The sequence below is a fragment of the Heterocephalus glaber genome, unplaced genomic scaffold, assembly GCF_053883595.1.
Source record: "Heterocephalus glaber isolate CG9 unplaced genomic scaffold, H.glaber_assembly_v1.0 deba00001608, whole genome shotgun sequence".
Classification (NCBI taxonomy): Eukaryota; Metazoa; Chordata; class Mammalia; order Rodentia; family Bathyergidae; genus Heterocephalus; species Heterocephalus glaber.
In genome coordinates, this window is record NW_028258379.1 from 5,158,892 (window position 1) to 5,183,848 (window position 24,957).

Genomic DNA, 24,957 nt, shown 5'->3' on the forward strand with positions numbered 1-24,957 from the left:
ATTGTTTACAGAGTCACTGAAGTAAAACATATAACCCTCACATATTTAATGTATCACAACTGGATACATTTTAACTTACATATACATCTACACCCTCAAGGTAATGGAACACACTCATCACTCCCAAAAGTTCCCTTGTGCTTTTTTTGTAATTTGTCCCCTTCCTTCCCAATCCCCATCCCGTTCCCAGGCAACCACTGATCTGTTACCCTAGATTAGCTTCTTTTCCTGACATTTACATATTGTATATAATACACAATATTACAATTTTGTTTCTGCTCTTTAATTCAGCACTACTATTTGCAGTCATCCATATTGCTGCATGTATCAGTAGGCATCTATCTTGTTACTAGTTTCCTGTTATCACAGTTAAAAAGGTGCTATGAACATTTGTGTACCTTTTTTATGGACTTATACTTCCCTCTCTGGTAAACACCAACAAATGGAAGGACTAAGCTTTCTGGCAGGTATATGATTAACTTTGTAGGAAAACGTCAACAGGTTTTCAAAGTTATTCTAATGACATTCTCACCAGCAGTGTATGAGAATTCCATTTGCTCCTTGGTCCATCTTTTTACTTTAGCCATTCTATTAGGTTGGTTGTGCGTGTGTGTAATTTGCATTTCTTTAATGGATAATCTGAGTACCATTTCATGTAACTATCTGCCATCAGTCATGTCCTTTTGTATGGACACTTTAAAGCATCTATTCAAACATTTGTCCTTTTTTTTTTCTTGGTACAGGAATCAAACTCAGGACCTTGTGCTTGCCAAGCAGTAGCAGCACCACTGAGATAAATCCCCAGCCTCTATTTTTTAAGTGGGTTAACTTTCCTTATTGCGCTCATTATACTTTTTGTTTTTGCAGTGCTAGAAATTGAACCCAGGGCCTTTGCATTGAGATACATCCCCAGTCATTTATTTTGAGACAGGGCCTCACTAAATTCCCTGGGTTAGACTCCAACTTGGGATTCTTCTGCCTCAGCCTCCCAGAGTGCTGGAATTACTGGCATAGGCCATCATACCCAGCTCATTACACATTTAGATACATATCCTTAGCTAGAATATATGTTCTGTAAATATTTTATCCTGGTCTGTCTTGCCTTTTCATTTTTATAAGAGGATCTTTCAAAAAGTAAAATGTTTTAATTATGTTGAAACCCAGTTATGAATTTTTAAATTTGTATTGTTGTATGATTAGAGAAATATTTATTTTTGATGAGAGAAATCTTTGCCAAGCCCCAGATCAGCAAGATTTTCTCCTATATACTTTTCTAGAAGTTTTTAAATTTTAGTCTCTACATAGAGGCCTATGACCCATTTTAAATCAGTTTCTGTAATATGGAATGAGGTTAGGTCAAAGTTCAGTTCTTGTATATATCTGCCTAATAGTTTAAGATCATTTACTGAAAACATCATCCTTTCTCTATTACCTTGGCACCTTTAGTGAAAATTAGAGGTATAGGCATATTTCTGTTCCACTGCTCTATTTGTCTATCTTGAGAACAACACTATATTGTTTTGATTACTGTGGCTTTCCAACAAATCTTAAGGTCAAGTAGTGTACGTCCTCCAAATGCTGGTATTACAGGCACTCACCACTGTACCCAGATCAATTTCTTTAATATCTGGCTATTAAGGGTTTTTTAATTCTTCTTAGCTGTGCTTCGGTAGTTGGTGTCTTTCAAGGAATTTGTCCATTTCATCTAAGTGTTCGGATGTTCATAATATTTCTTTTTATTCTTTCTATATTCTACCGAATACAGATGCATCTCTTATTCCTGGCACTGGGAACGCATGTCTTTCCTTTATCTCAGTCAGATCTGCCATATGCTAATCAATCTTATTGATCTTCTCCAAGAACTAGCTTTTGATTTCCTTGATTTGCATCTGTTGTTTCCTCTTTTCTGTTCTTTTGATTTCCATTTTTATCTTTATCATTTTTCCTCTTTTGCTTGCTTCAGATTGCATTTGCTCTACTTTTCCTTGTTTTATTAAGTTTGGAAACTGAGGTCATTCATTTTAGTCTTTGTTCTTGGTCTAATGTGAGTACTGAGTGTGACATTCATTTCCCTCAAACTACTGTTTTAGCTGCATTCCACACATTTTGCTTTCATTTTCAATAATTTCAAAAATACTTTAGTTTTACTTTTGAATTTTTCCTCCATGGAGAAATATTACTTACTTTCTAAGATATTTAGAAATTTTTCAAAATACAATGGTCCCTCAGTTTATGAACTTCTTTTATAATTTTAGGGAAGGTAGCTGCACATTTGTGTTTGTGTGGGGAAGGTGGCCATGGTTCCATTTGTCGCCTGATGCAGAGTTTGCAAACCGAAGCAAAATTTTGCTGAATGCTTTTGTTTACAAACAGAATTGTTTGCAAACAGAAGCAGTCATGAATGCAGGTGTTGCTGTATACTGGTTTCTAATTTAGTTCTATTGTGCTATAAAAAAATACTTTGTGATGTTCATATCCTTTTAAATTAATTGATATTTGTTTTGTAGTTATAATATTTGGGGCTGGGGAGGTAGCTCAGTGGCACCATGCCTCCCTCACAAGAGCAAGGCCCCGAGTGTGATTTCTGGTACCAAAAAAAAAAAAAAAGAATATTTTCTATCTTGATAAATATTCCATGAACACTTGAAGAGAATATGTTTTGTGCTGCTGCTTGGTGTAGACTTCTATAAAACCCAACTGGGTCAAGTAGGTTGAAATTGATGTTCAAGTTTTCTCTATACTTACTGATTTTCTACTTGTTCCATCAATTATTGAGAGAGAGGTGTTAAAATCTCCAACCATAGGGCCAGGGGTTTAGCACAGTGGTTCTGGCACCTGCCTCACAAGTGCAAGGTCCTGAGTTTGATCCCTGGTACCAAAAAAAAATCTCCAACCATAATAGATTCATCCATTTCTCCCTGCAGTTCTATCATAATTTGTATCATATATTTTGAAGTTTGGCTATATGAAGCATGAGTATTTAGAATTTTTATACCATATTGATAAATTTACCTGTTTATCATTATGAAATGATCCTCTTTATCTCTAGAAATATTCTTTGTTCAAAAGTTTACTTTGATAATAATGTAATCATTCCAGTTTTCTTTTGATTAGTCTTAGCATGGTATATCACTTCCCAGCCTTCTACTATTTATATATACATACATACATACATATATGTATGTATATATAAAAGTGGATGTATTTTGTTAGCAGCCAACAGTTGCATCTTGGTTATTTATCCACTCTAATGGTTTTTTCCTTTTAATTGAAATGTTTAACATATTTGTTTAATGTGATGTGACTGAATTTAAATTTACCACCGAGGTCACGAGCTGCATGGAACATGCCGAATCAGCCCACTGCAGAAAGGCAGCCACCTGGTTCCACACTACAAACACGCAGAGGACACTGGACCACCAGACCATGGTACTGAGTCCTGCTACTCCCGGCCCAGAGGTAGGGGCTTCTGAGCCGCCGTCCCACTGCTCCTGGTCCAGAGGAAGGGGCTTCCTGGCCACCATCCCTCCCACTGCTCCCAGACCAGAGGAAGGGGCTTCTGGGCCACCATCCCTACTGCTGCTCCCAGCCCCTGTCCCACCTCTCCCAGTTCAGAGGAGGTAATCCGTGCAGGTGCCAACAGCCCCCCACCCAGTCGAAATGAGAAAACACGTAAATAAGTCTCAAAACCAGACTTCCAGATCACCTACAGCAACCCCAAAGGGAAATGAGATGGAACACTCTGATACTCAACCACCTGGACCCACTGAACTGGCAACAAAAGGGGATCTGGAAAAAATGAAATCAGAAGTAATTTCTCAGATAACAGGAGAAATGGTGCCCCTAGTGCAAGACGTGCTTAATAAATCTAGAGAGGAGCTGAGGAACATGATGGAATCCCAACATAGGAAACAAATGGAATCCATAAAACAGATGCAAATAGATTTCCAGGAGATGAAAAACTCCATTGAAAGTTTACACAGCAGAATGAGCCAATGTGAGGACAGAATTTCAGATCTAGAAGATAAGATTGCAATTAATGACCAGGAAAAGAAAAATTGCTTCAAAATTATAAGGGAACATGAGAAATCAATCCAGTAGCTGCTAGATGATGCAAAGAAGAATAACATAAGACTGATTGGAGTCAATGAAGAAACAGGAGAGAGAGTGGAGATGACATAAAAAATCTCTTCACAGAAATAATGGCAGAAAACTTCCCAAGCAGGGGAAAAGAGCTTGACATACAGATAAGTGAGGCATATAGGACTCCAGCTAGCCTTGATCAAAAAAAAATCTACACATAGCCATATAATAGGATTCCAGAAATCCAACAGAAGAACAAAATTCTACAAGCAGTGAGAGAAAAGAAACAAGTCCCATACAAAGGAAAGCCCATCAGAATCACAGCAGACTTCTCAACACAAACCATCAAGGCAAGAAGAGCTTGGAGTGACATATTGCAAGCCCGAAAAGAAAACAGCCTCCAACCCAGGTTGATGTACCCTGCAAAACTATCTTTCAAAATGGATGGAGAAATAAGATACTTTCATGACAAAGAGCACCTTAGGAACTTCATGAATACCAAACCAGCACTCCAAAGAATTTTACACAATAGCCTAGAAACAGACATTGAGGATGACAACCCCAGGAAGCAAAGCAGAACGAACCCATCTGGCATGACAAGAAATTAAATGTAAAGGGGGAGAATGCAACAAAAAGAAAAAGTCATGGCAATGACAAGTCAATACGTTTCAGTTATAACCATCAACGTTAATGGTCTCAATTCACCAATCAAATAGACTGGCAGAATGGGTCAAGAAGCAAAATCCAACAATATGCTGCATACAAGAAACACAATTCAAAATGAAACTCATAGACTGAAAGTTAAAGGGTGGAAAACAATACTCCATGTGATGGGAACTTGAAAAAAAGCAGGAGTACCTATCCTCTTTGCAGATCAAGTAGATTTCAAACCAACACTGATTAAGAGAGATGAAGAAGGACACTACACCCTTGTAAAGAGGACAATCCAAGAGGAAGAGATGACAATCATAAATATCTATGCACCAAACACTAGTGTGCCCAACTATATAAAACAAATACTAATGGACACAAGAAGTCATATATGCACTAATACAATTGCAGTGGGGGACTGCAACACCCCACTGTCACGAATAGATCAACTAGACAAAAAAGTAGTGAAATACTAGAACTCAATCAAACTCTTGAACAAATGAACAGATGTTTACAGAGTCTTCCACCCCACAAAATCAGAATACACATTCTTCTCAGCTGCACATGGGTCATTCTCCAAAATAGACCACAATACACACAGAACATGTTTAAGTAAGTGCAAAGGAATTGAAGTTATCCCCTGTATATTATCAGACCACAGTGCGATGAAATTGGAGATCCATAGCAAAAGAAACTGGAAACATTTCATAAACACGTGGAAATTGAACAACACACTTCTGAATAACCAATGGCTCACAGAGGAAATTAAAGAAGAAATCAGACAGTTCCTTCAATTAAATGACAATGATAATACAACATATCGGAATCTATGGGACACAATGAAAGCAGTCTTACGAGGGAAATTCATAGCAGTGAATACGCATATTAGGAAAACAGAATGAGCCCAATTAAACAACCTGATGCTGCACCTCAAGCTTCTAGAAAAAGAAGAGCAGGACAACCCCAGAGCTCATACAAGGGAGGAAATTATAAAGATCAGAGGAGAAATCAATGCAATGGAGACTAAGAGAACGATACAAAAAGTCAATGAAGCCAAGAGTTGGTTCTTCGAAAGAATCGACAAAATTGACAAAACCTTAGCCAACCTTATCAGAAAAAGGAAAGAAAAGGCCCAAATCCATGCAATGAGGAATGAAAAGGTTGAAATTACAACAGACCCAGCAGAAATCCAGAGGATCATCAATACCTACTTCCAGAACCTATACGCCAATAAGACGGACAACACAGAAGAAATGGACAGATTCCTAGATACATATGAATTACCAAAGTTGAATGAAGAACACCTAAAAATTCTGAACAACCCAATATCAACCAATGAAATTGAAAACGTAATTAAAAACTTATCAACTAAGAAAAGCCCGGGCCCTGATGGCTTCACTGCTGAATTCTACAAGACATTTAGAGAGGAACTGCTAACACTACTGTTTAAACTCTTCAATGAAATTGAAAGGGAAGCAATACTCCCAAATTCATTTCAGCAAGCAAGCATCACCTTGATCCCCAAAGCAGAGAAAGACCCAACCGAAAAGGAGAACTATAGGCCAATCTCACTAATGAACATAGATGCAAAACTCCTTCATAAGATACTGGCAAACAGAATGCAGAAGATCATCAAGAAGTTCATACACCCTGATCATGTGGGATTCATCCCAGGGATGCAGGGATGGTTCAATATAAACAAATCAATCAATGTAATACACTATATCAATAGAGCCAAGGACAAAAACCATATGATCACCTCCATAGACGCAGAAAAACCATTTGACAAAATCCAACATGCATTTATGATAAAAACCCTACAAAAAATTGGAATAGATGGTCTCTACCTCAAACTGATAAAAGCCATCTCTGAATAACCAACAGCCAATATCATATTAAATGGTCAAAAACTGAAATCCTTCACACTAAAATCAGGAACAAGACAAGGATGTCCACTATCACCACTCCTGTTCAATACAGCTCTGGAAACATTAGCCACGGCAATTAGACAAGAGAAAGAAATACAAGGAATAAAGATAGGAAATGAAGAAGTCAAATTGTCATTATTTGCAGATGACATGATACTCTACATAGAGGACCCCAAGAACTCCACCAAGAGTCTTCTAGACTTAATAACCAAATTCAGTCAAGTAGCTGGTTACAAGGTCAACACACAAAAATCAATAGCTTTCCTCTACACCAATGACAGATTCACTGAGAGAGAAATAGGGCAAATAATTCCTTTCACAATAGCATCCAAAAAACTGAAATACCTAGGAATCAACCTAACGAAAGAAATCAAAGACCTCTTCTCTGAAAACTATGGCACTCTGAGAAGAGAGATTGAAGGTGATGTCAGAAAATGGACAGTACAGACATCCCCTGCTCCTGGGTAGGAAGGATTAATAGAGTGAAAATGGCCATACTTCCAAAACTGCTATATAGATTTAATGCAATTCCAATTGAGATCCCAGAAGCATACTTCATGGACCTTGAGAAAACAGTCCAAAAATTCATTTGGAACAAGAAGAGACCCAGAATAGCAAAAGCAATTCTAGGTAACAGAGACATGGCAGGGGGTATCACAATCCCCAACCTGCAACTCTACTACAAAGCTACTGTGATCAAAACAGCATGGTACTGGCAAAGAAACAGACCCAAGGACCAGCGGAACAGATTAGAAGATGCAGAAACAACACCAAACACACTCAGCCATCTCATCTTCGATAAAGGAGCCAAACACCCTCACTGGAGGAAAGATAGCCTCTTTCATAAATGGTGCTGGAAAAATTGGGCTTCAACTTGCCAAAGATTAAAACTAGACCTGTATCTCTCGCCATGCACTAAACTAAAATCAAAATGGATTAAAGATCTAAATATTAAAATAGAAACTCTGAGCCAGTTGGAACAGAGGTTAGGTAGAACTCTTGAAGACATCGGTGTAGGAAAAGATTTTATGAACAAAACCTTAGTTGCCCGTGAACTAGCACAAACAATCAACAAGTGGGATCTCTTCTTATTAAAAGGCTTCTGCACAGCAAGAGAAACCACCAGCAGTGTGAAGAGACAACCCACAATGTGGGAAAAAATCTTCACCTGCTCTTCCTCAGACAAAGGTCTACTATCTCGACTCTATAAAGAACTTAAAAAGATCAGACCTCCCAAATTTAAAGACCCAATCCAAAAATGGGCATCTGAAATGAACAGACATTTCTCAGACAAAGAAGTAGAAATAGCAAATAAATACGTGGAAAAATGTTCAACATCACTGGTCATTCGAGAGATGCAAATGAAAACAACGCTGAGATTCCACCTCACTCCAGAAAGAATGGCTGCTATCGTGAAATCAACCAATAACAAATGCTAGTGGGGCTGTGGGGAAAGAGGAACCCTGCTGCACTGCTGGTGGGAGTGTAAACTGGTGCAAGCACTGGAAATCAGTATGGAGATACCTCAAAGAACTAGGACTGGAAGTCCCATTTGACCCCGCTATTCCACTGTTGGGGTCATTTGAGAGAGGCTCAGATAGGATAAGAAGGAAGAGGAAAGGTGAATTCCTCCCTCCCCCCTCTCCCACTCCCTGTCCTAGAGCCAGGACACATCTTCTCCTGCTCTTGGACATCAGAATCCCCAGTTCCCCAGCCTTTGGATTCTGGGACTTGCACCAGAGGCCTCCCAGTTTCTCAGGCCTTTGGCCTGGGACAGAGTTACACCATCCACTCCCTTGGCTCTCAGCCCTTTGAACTTAAGTAGAGCTGGGCTACCAGCTTCCGAGTCTCCAGCCTGCAGACAGCATATTGCGGGAGTTCTTAGCCTCCATAACAGCTTGAGCCAATTTTCATAATAAACTTCCCCTCGTATCTGTATCACTATCTATCCATGCATCCATCCTACTGGTGCTGTTTCCCTGCAGAGATCTAATGCACCCCTCCTTACACTGCAACCTAGAAAATGACTCCAGGCTGTAAACAAAAAATCAGTCTCAGTTTGTGTGTGTGCCTTCTCTCAGGTATCACCATCCCACATGGTCTGTTTGTCCACCCAAAGTCTCTGCTTTTGTTGTTAGCTTAGGTGCTAAAAACAATCCAGAAGATTACTGCAAATCCTCAGAATCTAGCATAGAAAAGACTCACCTCTTCTGACAGTGGATATTTTTTGGTACAGAAACTGAACTCAGGACCTTGTGCTTGCCAGGCAGGTGCTGTGCCACTGAAGCTAAATCCCCAACCCAGTGGGGACTTTTTTTTTTTGGTCCTGGGGATCAAACTTAGGTCCCTGCATTTGCGCAGCAGGTGGCGAAACCACTGAGCTAAATCCCTAGCCCTAGTGGGGACTTTTTAATAGAAACAGAATCTCATTTTCCTCACAGCAATGTTGTACCAAAGAAATTCATTTGGACAACTGTTATAACTACCAAGCAAGCAAGAAACTTTCTTAAAAGAAGATTTTTTTAAATCTGGATATATCATAAACAAATTTTAGTCATTTGCTGCCACAGGTTACCACATGTGCCATGCCTCTCTTGCTCCTATAAATCTCTTACTGTGGCACTTTCATTAGAAGCTGCAGGAGGAACCTTAGACCTCCATCTCTCCTGTCCCCACAGATGCTGCTTCTGGCTTTCACAACAACATAGTATGATGTTTCGAGGGCTCAGCTCACCCTAAGGAGTCTTGTCACACAGAACTCTTTTTACTGTAAAGTGGTGCAACAACAAGCAAACTGCTTTCCAAGGAGCACTCTGTGGCACAGGAAAGACTTCTAAATGATTTCTGAAGTAAGAGAAGCCCTACAATCTGGAATCTGATGGGCCTCCATTAGTAGATGAGAATGTTAAAATGGAGATTTGCTTGAAAGCACAAAGACAGAAATGGCAGTGCACACAGGTGCTAACCATCTATAGGCAGGTTGGAAAACAGAGCAAAAAACATTTTCTTCCACAATTGCAAATATTCTGGCTGGACATTTCCTATAGGCACATCAACTCAATGCAACCTGGGTCCTCTTATTATTTTGTAAGAGCCTCTCAAAGTATGTCCTGTCACCAGTCCTCCGAGAGACAGTAGAAATTGAGTGTAAGTATTTAGAAACTCTTTTATCAATTGAGAGTAATTTGAAACCAGCTCTGAATGCAGGCTGGGGATGTAGCTCAGCAGAACTGCGCCTGCCTGGCAAGCGGAAGGTCTTGAGTTCAAACCCCAGTACCGAAAAAATCAGCTGAATGTAATAGTGGTAATATAATAATATTATAAGCTGGGGCTGATATTTTGCACTTATTTTTGCAGTAATTTATTTTTATTACATTTTATAAAAAGTAGTTATCTTGAGCCAAGCATGGTGGTACGTGTCTATAATCCTAGCACTCAGGAGGCTGAGGCAGGAGGACTGCCACAAGTTCAAGGCCAGCCTGGACTACATAGCCTGAACTACAAAGCGAGACCTGTAACAAAAAAAAAGCAGCTATTTTGGGCTGGGTGTGTAGCTCAGTGCTTGCCAAGCATGTAGAAGTCCTTGGGTTCAGGTCCCATGGCAGGTAAGGGGTGAGTAGTTGTCTGTAACAATTTGGAAATTTTTTTTAAAAAAAACAAAAAACTTCCCTACTGATTGAGGAAACACTGCCCGGTATTGTTCACTTTCCTTTCATGAAAACTAGTGCCAATGTGCAAGAGTCTGTTCCAGAGGAAAGGTAGAGGCAGGGGTGGGGGAGGAGGCGGTCAGCTGCCCCTGGGCCAGGAGGCAGCTTACGACCTGGGAACATCCAGGCTCTGCACCGAATTTGGGCTTTAGGAGGAGCTGCTTTGGCTGATTTAAAAGCCACCAGCATGCCATCATCTGAAATGTGCACAAAACAAGCCATCTTTATTTATTTATTTATTTATTTATTGGGGGGGGGGGCTGCCGGAGATGGAACTCAGGACATTGCGCTTGTGAGGCAGGCGCTGGAACCACTGAGCTAAATGCCCGGCCCCGGCATCTCTATTTATTGCAATAATTCTTATAATGATAAAATTTAAAAGAACTGGATTTTTTTTTTTTTGGTACCGGGGATCGAACTCAGTTCCACTGAGCTAAATCCCCGGCCCTGAAAGAACTGGATATTAAAGGCCCATCAACAGATAAATGGTTGAACAACTTAGTGCAATGCCTTCACCTCATAGATTGAATTAGATCTTTCTTTGTTGGCCTAAAGGGATTTCACAGCATTATTAAAAGTTAAAAAGCAAGAAACAGAGACATACTTGTATATAGTGTCCTAATTTTTAAAAAAGAAAAAATGAAACCCTGTTTGTGCATAAATTAAAAGGAAGGTATGATTTTGCTTTTTGTTGTGGTGGTGGTGCCAGGGGTCAAACCCAGGCCCTTGAGTGTGCTAGGAAAGTGCTCTGTCACTTACTGAGCTATACCCTCAGAACCTAGGTGAGATATTGTTTTAAACAATTATAGGAGGATAGAAGAAGGTGTGATGTCTACCATCCAGCTGTTAAGATTGGTTGCTTTGGCCAGGGATTTAGCTCAGTGGTTTCGCCGCCTGCTGCACAAGCACAAGGACCTGAGTTCAATGCCTGGTACAAAAAAAAAAAAAAAAGATTGGTTGCTTTGTGAAATAAATAGGACACACGTGTAAATACCAAATAGTTTCTCTAGTGTGAGAAACTGCAAATGTAAATAAGGATTAAAATGATTAAAATGAATAATTGATAATTTCAAATAGGAAGAAAAGGTCCAAAGGGGTGGGGTGGCGGGAGGGGAAGGGGAAAGGAAAAATGATGAGAAAAGGAAAAAATGGAAATAAAGTCTTTGCAAATAGGGAAGGGTGGAGGGAGAGAAGGGTGCACAGGGAATGGGGAAAAAATAAGAACCAAGATACATCATTTACAGTTACAAGCACCCAAAGATAAATGTAAACATACTGTATACCTAAAATGTACCAATAAAAGAACTTAAGGAAAAAAAAAAAGGATTGGTTGCTTGGTGTTGGACAGGAGGGTTAAAGGGCAAACAAAAAAGTCTCCTGCAAAACGCCCACAATTTTGAATGTAACATGCTATAATTGTTTGTGTATACACAGCAGCACATGTGTCTTAGTCAGCTTTGTGTCTGTCACATAATAAAATACGGGGAATACCTAGGAAAGTCAAATTAGAGAAACAAAGATTTACTTTGGCTCATGGGTTCAGAGATTTTAGTTTATGGTCAACTGGCTCCATTTACTCTTAGGCCTGAGGTGAGGCAGAAATATCATGGCAGAAGGGTGTGGAGGAGGAAAGCTGCTCACCTCAGAGCAGCCAGAATGCAGGGAGAGAGCAGTGAGCCCTGGGAGAGGAAGCACACAGGACAAAACACAGCCTGAAAACCACCCCCTCCCCCAGTGACCGGCCTTCTCCAAGGCCCCACCTCCCAGTGAGCCCATTCAACTGAGGAACCTCTCCATGGGTTATTCAACTCCATTAAGTTAGGGCATTCGTGCTGCAGTCACTTCCCAAAAAGCCACGAGCATTTGGGAACATTTTCTACTCAAACCATAACCCTGTGCATACAGTTAGCTCTCTGTAGCCAGGGGTTCCACATCCACAGATTTAATCAATTTTGATTTTCTTTTGTATCAGAAATATTCAGAAAAAACACTGCCATTTGTACTCAACATATATAAACTTTTTTGGTCATTATTCCTTAAATAATACAATATAGCAACTATGTGTACAGCATTCACATTGTATTAAGTATGGTAAGTAATCTAGAAATGATTTAAAGTATATGAGAGGATATACATAGGGTATATTCCTTTTTTTCTTTTTTTGGGTACTGGGGATCGAACTCGGGTCCTTGCACTTGTGGGACAGGCAGCGGAACCACTGAGCTAAATCCCCGGCCCTACATAGGGTATATTCAAATACTGTAACACACCACATTATAGAAGGCACTGGAGCATCCATGGATGTTGGTATTGGGAGCCCTAGAACCAGTACCCCACAGATAGTGAGGAACAACTGCAGGGGAAGGAGAGAGAGAGGGAGAGAAACAGAGGGGCGTGTTAACTATGATAACTGAAGTTGTGTTGGTTGTCTTGAAAAAAGGTATTCCTGATAATTTGTAAATTCTTCCTTGTATGGTTTTCTTTTGAATGTTCACAAAGGCCAAGTATTATTTACATAGTAAGAAAAAACATCCTTATTTCCCACCTTCCTTCCTTCCGTCCCACCTCTGAAGTCAGGTCCCTCCCTCAGGCTCCTGATATTTCTTAAGGACTTGGCCTCAGCTGCTCCCCTGTCCGTCAGCCCTCTGCGTGGAAGTGGGGCGACCTTTCTCTAGTGCACACCACCTCCCAGTCTGCACCTCTGCTGGGCCTCCTCTGTGCCCAAAGCAGCCATCTGCACCCTTCAGCGCTGCCCGCTGCAGCTGTCCACCCCCTCGGGTTCCCCAAGACCCCTTCAAACACCGCGCCTCCTGCAACCCCTCTAGCACTCCCCTCCTTCTGCTCTCCTGCAGTTCTCTGTACTTCAGCACAGCACCAAAATGGGACGTTTTTTATGATTTGCTTTCTTCCTCTCTCTCCATTCACTATGAGCTACTGGAGGATTGGACTGCATCTTCAGTGTCTTTACTGAATGAATGCATGAATCAATCTGTAAACGCAGCACCCAAAACATTAAATACAGATGCATGTCAACCACGAAAAATCTCCATCAAAGCCTTTAAAAAAAGGTTGAAGGGTAAACACTTTAAATTTCTTTTTTTAAATGAACCACTATTTTTCCTTTTTTTTTTTTTTTTTTTCCGGTACTGGGGATTGAACTCAGGACCTTGCACTTGCCAGGCAGGAAAATGAACCACTTTTTAAATCGGCTGCCTGGCATTCTGCTGATGAATAATGTATGTGTGTTACCAAAAGTTCTCTACAGTTTAAATCCCTATTAAGAATAAAACAGAAGTTAGAAAGGAAGCCATCCTCCCCTTTTAAAATAAAACAGAAGTTTAGTGCTTGTCCTCATATCACACCGGCTCTATAGGGACAGTATCTCCCACACACAACGCAGCCTCGCTGGGCAGTTACTTACTGGAGTTGAGCAGGATCATGGCCTTGACGCACAGATATTCTTTGTACTGGAGTTTTAGCTCACGAAACCTTGAAGTTGTTGCCAGGAGCATGTCAAAGATTTCCAGAATTCCTTCTACGCATTTCCCCTCATCCCTACAAAAGTTCATTTAGAAATTTAAAGAACACACAGCTTCAGGGAACCATCAAAAGCAACTAGGAGCATTTTTCTTTTCAGTCTCAAATTTCACCTTGTACATCCTTTGACTATGATGAGGGATTAATAAGGCCATAGCTAACAAGAGAAGTTACTAGAACCGTCTTCATCTAAAGAAGCTAAGGTGGGCTGGGGGCACAGCTCAGCAGCAGAGCACTTGCCTCACACATTCAATCCCCAGCATTACAAAAGATAAATAAAAATTTAGGGCTGGAGGGCCAGGGATTTAGCTCAGTGGTTCCGCCGCCTGCCTTGCAAGTTCCCAAGTTCAATCCCCGGTACCAAAAAAAAAAAAATTTAGGGCTGGGGATTTAGCTCAGTGGTTCTGCCGCCTGTCTCGCAAGCCCAAGGACCCGAGTTTGATCCCCAATACCAAAAAAAAAAAAAATTTTAAAGGCATTTCCTATAAATCCTTGGCATAAACATTCAAATCAATATTTAGGCACAAGTATATCTCAAAACTGTATTTTTCCTTCTACCTCCTCACCAAATGTTTTCACAAAGGAGTATCACTACTGTTGCTTATTTTCAATCTAAACCATTTCAGTCCACCAGCCCTAGCTAAATACAACCCATGCTACTAACATGAGCATTCCATGTTCCCTCAGGAAGTGTTTAGGAGGAAGACTGATCAAGTACAGAAGCAAATACCCCAAGAATAAACCTTCCGTCTAGGTCTTCATTCTCACTTCCTGGTGGTCATGTAGCAACTAAGAGACACCTAAATGTAATTTGAAATAAGTGAGTGTGACCTACAAAGAAATCACAATTGAAGATGGGTTAGTCAGGAAAAGGTAAATATAGGGACACAGAAACTTTTGATCTGCTGAAGATGTGTGTGTGTGTGTGTGTGTGTGTGTGTGAGAGAGAGAGAGAGAGAGAGAGAGAGAGAGAGAGAGAGAGAGAGAGAGACAGAGAGAGACAGAGAGAGACAGAGAGAGAAAGAGAAAGACATGGGTCCTTGCTATGGTGCCCAAGCTGGTCTTGAATTCCTAAGGATCAAGGAATCCTCCTGTCTGAGCTTCCCACATAGGTGGGACTACAGCCACACGCCTCCACACCCAGGTTGAAGACTTTTATTTTTAGGCAAATGTTTTAGACACAACTTTGAACTATACAATCAAAGTTCTTTAGAGCACTCCTTACAGAAATGAATTTTTAAGTATACCTTTGAAGTAAATTATTTTACTTTATCTAAAAAATACTGGCTTTTATTCACTCTACCCAGACACATTATTCCACCTCACTGGTCTCAAAAAACTTCTATTATTATCAATTAAAAGTTACTGGAGGTCCTTGACAAGAGGCTGGTGATTCTGCCACAAAACCCTCACTGCTTCTGAAAACCTGCAGTGCAGAGTGAAGGGCACTCCTGGCGGCAGGGGGTTTCTTGGATCTCATTTTTGGTCTCTTTAGCTGCCCCTGAAGAGAGCATAAGGTCTCCAAAGAACCATCTGTTCCTCTCCCCCTCGCACAACCCCCAGCCAGCACATTCCCAGTGACCATGGATTTGGGGGACAGCCTTGCAGAATTCAGATGAACTGATGCCGCTAGGTACCAACAGTCTTGGGGAGCTCTCTCCCGCTAGGTGCTCAGCTAGGATGGCAGCTCCCCAGGATCCTGCACTCCACAGCCTTCACAACCCTGCAGACTCACCTCTACAGGGCTGCAATCATGAAAATTGCTTACTTTCGCAAATCAGCATGGTAGCTTCTGCAAACAGACAGCTTTCTGAACGCATACAGGTTAACTGACAAAACACCAGGGACCCCTAGAAGCCACTCACAAAGAAAAATAAGAAGAAGAGAATAAGAGCCCCGGGGAAAGAGAGCTCTGGGCTTCAGTAAGGAGGACACCAGCCCTGCACATACATAGCAGGTGCACAGGAAACACCTGTCCACTGAATGCCCCTCATGCTGCCAGATCAAATCTCTCCAATTAATTACTAGAAAGTGTAACTGCTGAGCTTGAGAACATACAGTACTGAGAAAAGCTTACCATAAAATATCACATAGAGACAAAATCAAAAACCCCACCAACTCCTGTATTGATGGTTTGATAGTTTGACTCCAAGCCCTTCTGTGAGACTCAAAGTCAGCAGTGGGATGCATCTGAGACCAACTCTACTTTCCAGAAGTTACTGCCTGTGCCAAGAATAGTCCCTACATACTGAGATCAGTGTCATTTCCTCATTAAATAAATGCAATTTTAAATAATAATTCGTAGTTCAAAAATGGAGAGAGAGTTTACTGGGCCATCTGAAGCCCTACTGAATTCACAGCGATCAGCATATGTACCTCATAGAAAAAGTGAACTTCTAAAACCACTGATGGCGAAACTTTTGAAGACGGACTGCCCAAACTGCAACCTAAAACCCACTTATTCATTGCAAAGTGCCAACGCTGCAATTAAATCTGAATACTAACGTTTTAGTTTAGAAAAAATAACCGTTGTCTGAGGCTTGGCTGCTGGGGTGACTTGGCTTCCATGCCAACAGAGGGCTCAGTGTGCCCGCTGAGGCACGTGTGCCTTAGATTCACCACCACAATCCAACCCTACCGGAAGACGCAAGTCTGACTGCTTCCCTTAGCGGGTGTGACAGACAACCTCTGCCTTCAAACTGTGGCAAGGTTAGAATATTTTATTAACTTTATAGGCTGTGGAAAGCAAATAATTTTTAGAAAATAAATGATAAATATAGGGGGCACTAAAGTACAGAACCTCATAAATGGCAGTCTAATAAAGTTCTACCTTAAGAAGAGTTTATAAAGAACAAAGGGAGGAGGGACCTTAAAAATTTGAGGAAATCTATTTCACTTACAGTTATGGGTTGAAACTGAGTTATAAGAGAGAAATTAGGACAGAAGGAAAAGATTTGAATTAAAGAGAGAGAATATATGATTTCAAAGTTAAAATATTGCAACAACATGCCAATCAAACTAACCTGCTCATGGAAATTCACTTTCTGCATACCATCTGTCCATAAATCAGTACAAATAAAAATTAAAACTATAATTACCTGTGGAATATCTTATGTCTTATCTTTCTTTCTTTGATTAAAAAAACTGTCCTGTTTGGTAGAACAAAACAACATGGAATGAGCGGGCCCTATTTGGGGTACACTATTTTGTACCTACATGTGTATCTGCTGTATTTGCTGTGTGTATGACAGGTGGGCAAGGGCAGGGGACTCACAGGAAAGGACTTAATAAATATTGAAGTGATGTGAAATTACTTGGTGACAAAATTTAGAAACGAAAATTCTAATAGCTACCTTGAAGAAAATTAAACATGTGAATGCAAATGTATGTGCAAACTCAGAACATTCACAATCATTTGATTCTAAGGAACTCCCATAAACATCCACAATAGGGTTCAGGCCCCAGTTCAAACTTTCTCTAACATTTTAGTAACATTTAGCAGTAGACAACTTTCTGATACAAAAATGTCTTAGTATAGAAGGTTTTTTATGTGTGGCGGGGTACTTAGGTTAAACCCCGAGCCTCATGCATGCAAGGCAAGCACTCTACATCACCCCCTTTTTTTGAGACAGGGTCTTTGCTAAGTCACAAAGTTGACCATGCTGGCCTTGAACTTGCCATCCTCCTGCTTCAGCCTCCCAAGTAGCTTGGATTTCAGGCATGAGTCACTGCCCAGTTGTTTATGCTTTTCTTTTCCAATACTGAGGACTGAACACAGGGCTTCTGCACTGAGCTACATCCCTGTCCCTTCATTTTCTTTTTTATTTTGAGACAGGGTCTCACTAAGTCACTATGTTGCCAAGACTGGGCTCAAACTCATGATTCTCCTGCTTCACAGCCTCTTAGAGTGCTGGGATTACAGGTATGTGCTACCACAACCAGTTAAGATTTTTTAAGTAAAAGTTCAGGTTCTGTGGTAAATCTTCATATCAATTTATGATTTTGGAAGAACTAGACTGTTTGAAATAATTGTATTTCCTTCTCATCTTCAGCAGGTTCAAGTTTTTCTTCTGCAGAAGCCTCAACAAGAATAATGGAGCCATAGGCCGGGGATTTAGCTCAGTGGTTTCGCCGCCTGCTGTGCAAGCGCAAGGACCCGAGTTTGATTCCCAGTACCAAAAAAAAAAATAATGGAGCCTGTAATCCCAACACTTCGGAGGCCGAGGCAGGAGGATTGCCACAAGTTCAGGCCTAGGCTATGAAGCAAGTTCAAGGCCACTCTGAACTACATCGTAGTGAGACCCTCTTTCAAAAAAAAAAAAAGAAGAATGGGAAATAGAAGCTGTTGTCTCAGTAACCACTAATGTGCTAACTTAGTTGAATTCACTGCTTATATGATTTTACCACCACATAAAGGAATTCTAGTAGGAAAATCCAGCAAAAGCAGGTTTATTTTTGGGGGGTACTGGAGATCGAACTCAGATCCTTGCACTTGCGCAGGAGGCAGCGAAACCACTGAGCTAAATCCCCAGCCCAAAAGTAGTATGAAGATTATTTACTTTATAAAAAAATTTATAATAGAGCCCCTTATAGAATAAGCAACTCCTCCAGGAACATACTGGTTACACACAAAAATATATTTATCTATATGAGACACATTAAGTAAATTACCTTAAATTTGAAACTCTAGACTCCACAAAATTAATATTCTTCTACTACTAAGATAGCAACAAAAAATAAATACCAGTGGGCACTCCAAAAGAAAAAAAACCCTGCTGTTGTCAGGTGTGGTGGTGTACACCTGTAATCCCAGCACTGAGGAGGATGAGGCAGGAGAATCTCCAAGTTCAAAGCCAGCCTGGACTACATAGTGAGATCCTGTCTCAAAAGGAACATAATAATCAAAACCAAAACAAAAGAAAACACCTGCCCAATGTAAATGCATTTACAAAACTCTTCTACATTCAGTAAAATATACTAAATTTATATGTTATAAGCCATAACAGTTTCAAATATTTATAGAGTAATATGAATCTATTAAAAACTTTTTTCTCCTGTTACCTACCAGGGAGGCATACCATTTATCCAGGATCGGAGTCCATTTATAGTAACTTAAACACACAATTTAAACACAAGGAATTAAGGAACCCATACAGAGAAAGGGAAAAGTTAATTGTAATGAAAACCAGAAATGAAAGTCACTGAAAATAAGCACTGTTTGGCATTAACTTAGAAATTAAGACAAAAAGTAATTTAATCTCAATAACTGCAAACTCATTGGCTCATCAAGAGTCAGAACATCTTTCTAGCCCCGACTTGTAGAAGAATTAGATGTGTATATTTATACATATATGTGTGTATGTGAGGGTGCATGTGGCTTATTTCAATCATCAAGTGGAACAGAATGAATGAATGAATGAATGAAGACAATAGCTTGGCTGAGCACTTGGCTTTTCAGCTTGCCTTGCAGCGTGGTACCCTGAGATGACAGCAGGAACAGCAGGCTTTTGAAGTGGGCAAAAATAGAACAGAGCTGTTCTAAGACAAAAGAAAAGTAGAAAGTTGGTTTGCCTTTTGGCCTCCTCTTTCCCCTCCAGTTCTGTCTCCTACTGAGAGGCAGTGTGCTGTTGTCATGAAGAGTGTGGACGGACTTCAGCTGGGGCATGGTAGTCTCACCCATAATCCTAGCTAGTGGGGAGGCTGGGGTGGCTGAAGCAGGAGGACCACAAGTTCAAGGCCAGACTGGGTGGCTCGGAGAGTTCCTGATGCAAGATTTTTTAATAAAGTGGGAGACACAACTCAGCACCATGCACACACAAGGCCCTAGGTTCAATCTCCAGCATCAGGGAGAAAGAAAAGTGTAGACCTCACAGCCACTTCCCCAAGGTCAGCTCCACCACTTGCCACTCTGTTACTGTAGGTTAGTCACCTAACCTCATGTGTCCACATCTGAAGAATAGGGAAGATAGAAGGGCTTACCCCAAAACGAATGCTGTGAAGATTAAATGGGTCAACAAATGCAAGTGCTTAGATGGTGCCTGGTACATACAACCAGTAACTTAGCCATTCTGATTGTTACTGAAGGGTCTGAGGCCCTGCCCCGCCCTGGGCTTCCAGAGTGTCCCTCTGTGGTCCACCACCTGGGCTTGCTCCTGGCTCAAGCCACATCCCACGCTTCTGCTCTTCCTCTGTTCTCCACCAAAACACCTCCATTACTCAGAACAGTGCTCTTTGTCAGTGTCATCCATGACAACAGGCAGAATGGGTGCTGATACCTTGAGGCATCATTCTTCATCTGCATGCCGTGCGAATGAGGGTCTTCTGAGGACCTAAAGTGGTAACAGGATTACGATGCGAGAGTTGGGGCAGGCACTTTGGGCTCACAGCACCCGGCATCCTCCTCACTCTGTGCAGAGTCAACTGTGGCTGAACATTCGACATCAGTACTTTTTCAACACAAGGGGAAGTGGAAATCACCTTCCATGGAGATTCCCAAACTGTCCAACTATACACCAAGAATTTTCTATTTTTCTTGCAAAAAGGCTTGAATGTTGTTATATATTCCAATTTTCCCTCTAAAACCAGTTTGACCAAGTCAATTAAAAATTTGTTCCTTCTCTGTGCTATCTTTAAAAGAAAACTAAATGCAACCAAGTTATGATATTAGCACTGTCATGGCTTAATTCCTGTTGACTTCACCTGGCTTTAACAACCGTTCCTTCCAACATTATTTCAAAAAATGCTGTTACTAGTACATGCATTAGAGCGAATTAAAACACATGAAAATAAATTTGGCAGATTCTTAAGAAGTTTGTCACCTGTCCAGATAGTTGGAGATATTATGGGCTGCTATAGGCAGAATAAAACAGCAGGACAATTTAAGATTATAACTGAAGTGGAATTTGTAATGCAGAAAACTCTAGGTTGACTGTGTACTTAGTGGCCACAGACCCTGCAGGACATACTCCCTCTCTGCGGCCCTGGCCTGTGCACGCTGCTATGCCATAGGTTAGAAGGGATCACAGGACCCTGAGTCCTTGTGTTCATGCTCTCTTCTTCTCGGGTTCTGGACCCAGGGAAGGAGCTGAGGACATCACCATCCTCATCATCAGCATCACCCTCACCCTTTTTGGGTGTGACATTTTCATTGCTACCCCCATGACTTTGTTCTCACTAAGTGCTTCACTCAAACAAGTCAGAGAAGAAGCATAATGAATTTTTTTTCTCACCTGTCCAGAACAAGGTCTGGAGCAAAGATGAGCTTGCCAGGGTGGTCGATTGAGCGCCACATCAGCCCCACCATCAACACCTCCATCCAGCAGCTCTCCAAGAGCCGCACTTGGTCCAACAGGCTGAGCTCCACAAATCCTGGGGAAAGCAAGAGGCCATGAGACACACCTGCCCTCCTCCTCCACAACCCACTTCTGTAAAGACAAAATGGTAAGTTTTTAAAGGAAGAAGTGTCTGGACTTAAAATATACAACTTGAAGTTTCCAGTCCTGGACTCCTAGATACAAACTTTATTTTGTATGTATAAAGAACGATTACCTGGGCTCCTCAGCTCCCCAGGAAGATGCTAGAACAGAAAGCCAAGACTGAACCTTGGTAGCTATAATGTCCTAATAATTCCTGTGCATTGTTGAAAATGATAAAGCTCAGCTGTCAGTCAGAGGAGCAGCCTGACTGATCCAGCCCATGTTTGGAAAGTGGGCCAAGTGGATGGGGGAGGTGGAAGTTGTAGGTATAGAGAGCAGCACCAGACCCTGCAGAAAGTCAAGGCTTCGACTAAATAATTTCTTGAATTGCTTAAGAATTTCCCATCCAGGTGAGGATCGCTCTTCTAGGGAGAAGCACTGTCCCCAGGTGATTCTATCCTAAAGAGCAAATGTCACAGTCAAAGCAAGTCCTGAGAGCCCAATATCAGGCACTGGACACAGAACTGGGATGAGACAGACAATCTCTAAGAAAGTCAGCATTTTCTTTCTGGCCCAGTGTGGTGATGCACACTTGTATTCCCAGCACTTGGGAGGCTGAGGCAGAAGGATAGGAGCAAGTGTGAGGCCAGCCTGGGCTACATAGTCAGTTGAAGCCCAGCCTGAACTACAAAGCAAGACCCTGACTCAAAAAATAAATAAACAAAGAGATGAGCATTTTTAAAGCAAAGCAGAACCCTAGAGATTCTTCTATAAGCCATGATGGAGCAGAGGGAGGTAATATACTGTAGTATATTACAGTACCCAAAGGCACAGCCTTGCAGTGAAATGGACTCAAGTTTGAAAGTCGCCTATACCCTTCCTAGGCAGTTCATATCTTTTTGGGTTTGTTTGGGTTTTTTTGCTTTGTGGTGCTGGGGATTGAACCCAGGGCCTCAGTTATACTAGCAAGTTCTCTACCACTGAGCTACCACACACACACACACACACACACACACACACACACACACACACACACACAGAGGCCTTTAATCTCCTTTTAAATCTGGGGGGTTTTTTAAATAGGAAAAATGAAGGAATCTTGCCTGTCTCTGAGGATTTCCTACAGGTAGAATCTCTTACTATACTCATTTTACCAATGAGAAGACTATGGCACAGAGACCACACATGGTTCAAGTCTTTGAACAATTACACTACAAATCTGCACAAAAGAGAATTTAATGGAGTAATAACTACAAGTTGGATCAACCCTTCCCAAAGCCACAGACTTATGTCTAGTTCAGGTTCCCAATGTGTACACATTCCCGTCTCGCCCATAGACACTAAGCCTACCTACAAGAGGCCAAGCTCTTTTATTCTTATATTCAAAAAGACCAAAACTAGATGACATTTTAATATTGCTTTGGTTTGGACAATGACTAAGTCAGCTGTGGCGGGGGGCGGGGGGGTCACACCTTAAGACTATGCCTAAGTTTTCTGTAAAACTTTCAAAACATCAGGCTTCAAAAAGGACTAATGCAGCTTCAAGATTCTGTTTTGATAAATCAAAAAGGAGCCTCACAGCTTTCAGTGATAATTAATTTCACTACCACTCTGCATGTGGGATCCTGCAAAATAGTGATTAGAACAGATTTAAAGCAAAAACCAGAGCAAGTGCATCAGTGTTTTCTCCTCTGGGAAGCAGCAGAGAAATAAAAGAATTCTGACAAAGGTGAAGATGCTAGACAAAACAAAGCTGGAAACAAGAAAAGCCTCAAAGCTCAGAAGGAATAGACCTGGGCCAACAAATGACTGGAAGCAATACTATCATCCAGGGCCTCAGCTCTTCACCCAGCTTCTCACCAACCCAATTTTTAGTCTCCCATTTAATGGCGGTACCCTTGAGGCCACAGAAATATTTTTTGGCTGAGAGCCTGGAGAGAGAGACTTCATTTCTTAGATGAACACTGTCCTTCTAGGTTAGAATTCTAGGATTGCTCTTTCAGAGAAACTCCACTTCAAACGATGGTTGGTCATTTTAGCACAATATAGTACTTTAGGTGCCGATATTCCTCAACTTACAGTAGGGAAACAATAAGATAAGCTAAAAGTAAGTTGAAAATACCATAAGTAAAAAATACATATAAAGCCAGGCACAGTGGTAATGTCTGCAGTCCAGTTACTGGAGAGGATGAATTGAAGCAGGAGGATCACTTGAGCCCAGAAATTTGAGGCTAGCCTAGCCAATAGAGTGAGACCCTATCTCAAAAAAGGAATTTAGGACCAGGGATTTAGCTCAGTGGTTCCGGCACCTGCCGCACAAGCGCAAGGTCCCGAGTTCAATCCCCGGTACCAAAAAAAAAAAAAAAAAAAAGGAATTTAACAAACCTAACCTACCAAATATCATAGCTTAGTCTAACCTACCTTGCACATGCTCAAGACACTTAGCATAACAGCTGGGTAAAACCCATCTAGCACAAAGCCTGATTTATAATAAAGTGTTGATTAGCTCATGGTGTTTATGGAATACTTTACTGAAGGAGAAAAACAGAAGCCTTTTATCTTAAGCTTACAAACCAAGATGTCAAACTATTAAATATCTAGACAAAGTTCATGGATGTCCATTTCATACTCTTGCCCCCAGAATGGCAGGGGCAGGCCTTCCTACGACTCAATAGAATGCTAAGAGCCCAAGAGCCCTACCGGGAATTTTCTTGGCCCAGCCGATCATGTGTACCAACTCCTTGTCGGCCAGCTTGGTGAGGGACATCATCATGGAGGCCTCAGTGAAGGGCGCGCTGGGTCGGCTCACCAGCACGTTGGGCGGCTCTGCCTCCAGCAGGGTGAGCACCAGCTGCTCCGGGCTCAGCGCGCTCAGCAGCAGGTCCTTGGCTCGGGGCGCGTGGGCGCCGTGCTTCTTGGCCTTGCTCAGGCAGTGCAGCTGCTCCCCGGGATTTCTCTGTCTTCGCACTACTCGGTACCCACACCTTTCTCTCCGGGAGCCTACAGGGAAGAGCAGATGAGGAGAGAGTCCTTCCTGACCCAGACTCCAGTCCGAGTGGCCAGGACGAAGACGCAGCAATGATACTCTCTACAGTGAGGTCTCAAGGGCCGATGTGCATTCTCAGGGCATGTATGGGAACAGAAGCTCCAGTTTTGTTTTGTTTTTTGGTACTGGGGATTGAACTCGGGACCTTGTGCTTGCAAGGCAGGTGGCGGAACCACTGAACTAAATCCGCGCCCCCCAGTTTTATTTTCTGCGCAGCATGGACTAAAAGTTATTACAGTATGGCAACATCAACAAAATAACACTTTAAGAATTTGGGGGAAGGGTCTCCTCTTCAAAGTTAGTTATAGACTTTAAAACCATTTCTCGTAAAGACTGCTAACATGCTTCAATTTCTAAACTGTGAAATTAGGAATTATCTTCAGGTAGAAAAGAGGGAAAAATTAGGACTCCAACACTGACATTTCCAGATAGCTATCAAATAAAACATTTTTATAATATATTCTTAAATGCTTACATGAATACACATACACACACACATATATGTATTTTTAGAGTTCTCATATAAACAAGTATACATCAAATAAATTCAAAAAATGTAGAAAATATAGAAGAGAATGAATTCTAGCACA

At 41.3% G+C, this 24,957-nt stretch overlaps 1 protein-coding gene across 5 annotated transcripts in view; it reads right to left on the reverse strand.

Annotated features, from left to right (window-relative positions):
- The window catches only part of Esr2 (estrogen receptor 2), a 122,365-nt gene that overhangs the window by 50,992 nt on the left and 46,416 nt on the right, over positions 1-24,957 (reverse strand). For 3 of the 5 annotated variants that reach the window (XM_021247789.2, XM_087195253.1, XM_004837415.3), the window contains exons 5-8: positions 24,022-24,321; positions 21,136-21,274; positions 20,182-20,235; positions 13,791-13,924 (exon numbers count right to left, since the gene is read on the reverse strand). In XM_021247789.2, the coding sequence (XP_021103448.1) occupies positions 13,791-13,924; positions 20,182-20,235; positions 21,136-21,274; positions 24,022-24,321 (627 nt within the window). Of the gene's footprint in view, positions 1-9,975; positions 11,298-13,790; positions 13,925-20,181; positions 20,236-21,135; positions 21,275-24,021; positions 24,322-24,957 lie in introns of those variants that run through there. The other 2 variants (XM_087195254.1, XM_004837416.3) reach the window with 2 other exon arrangements.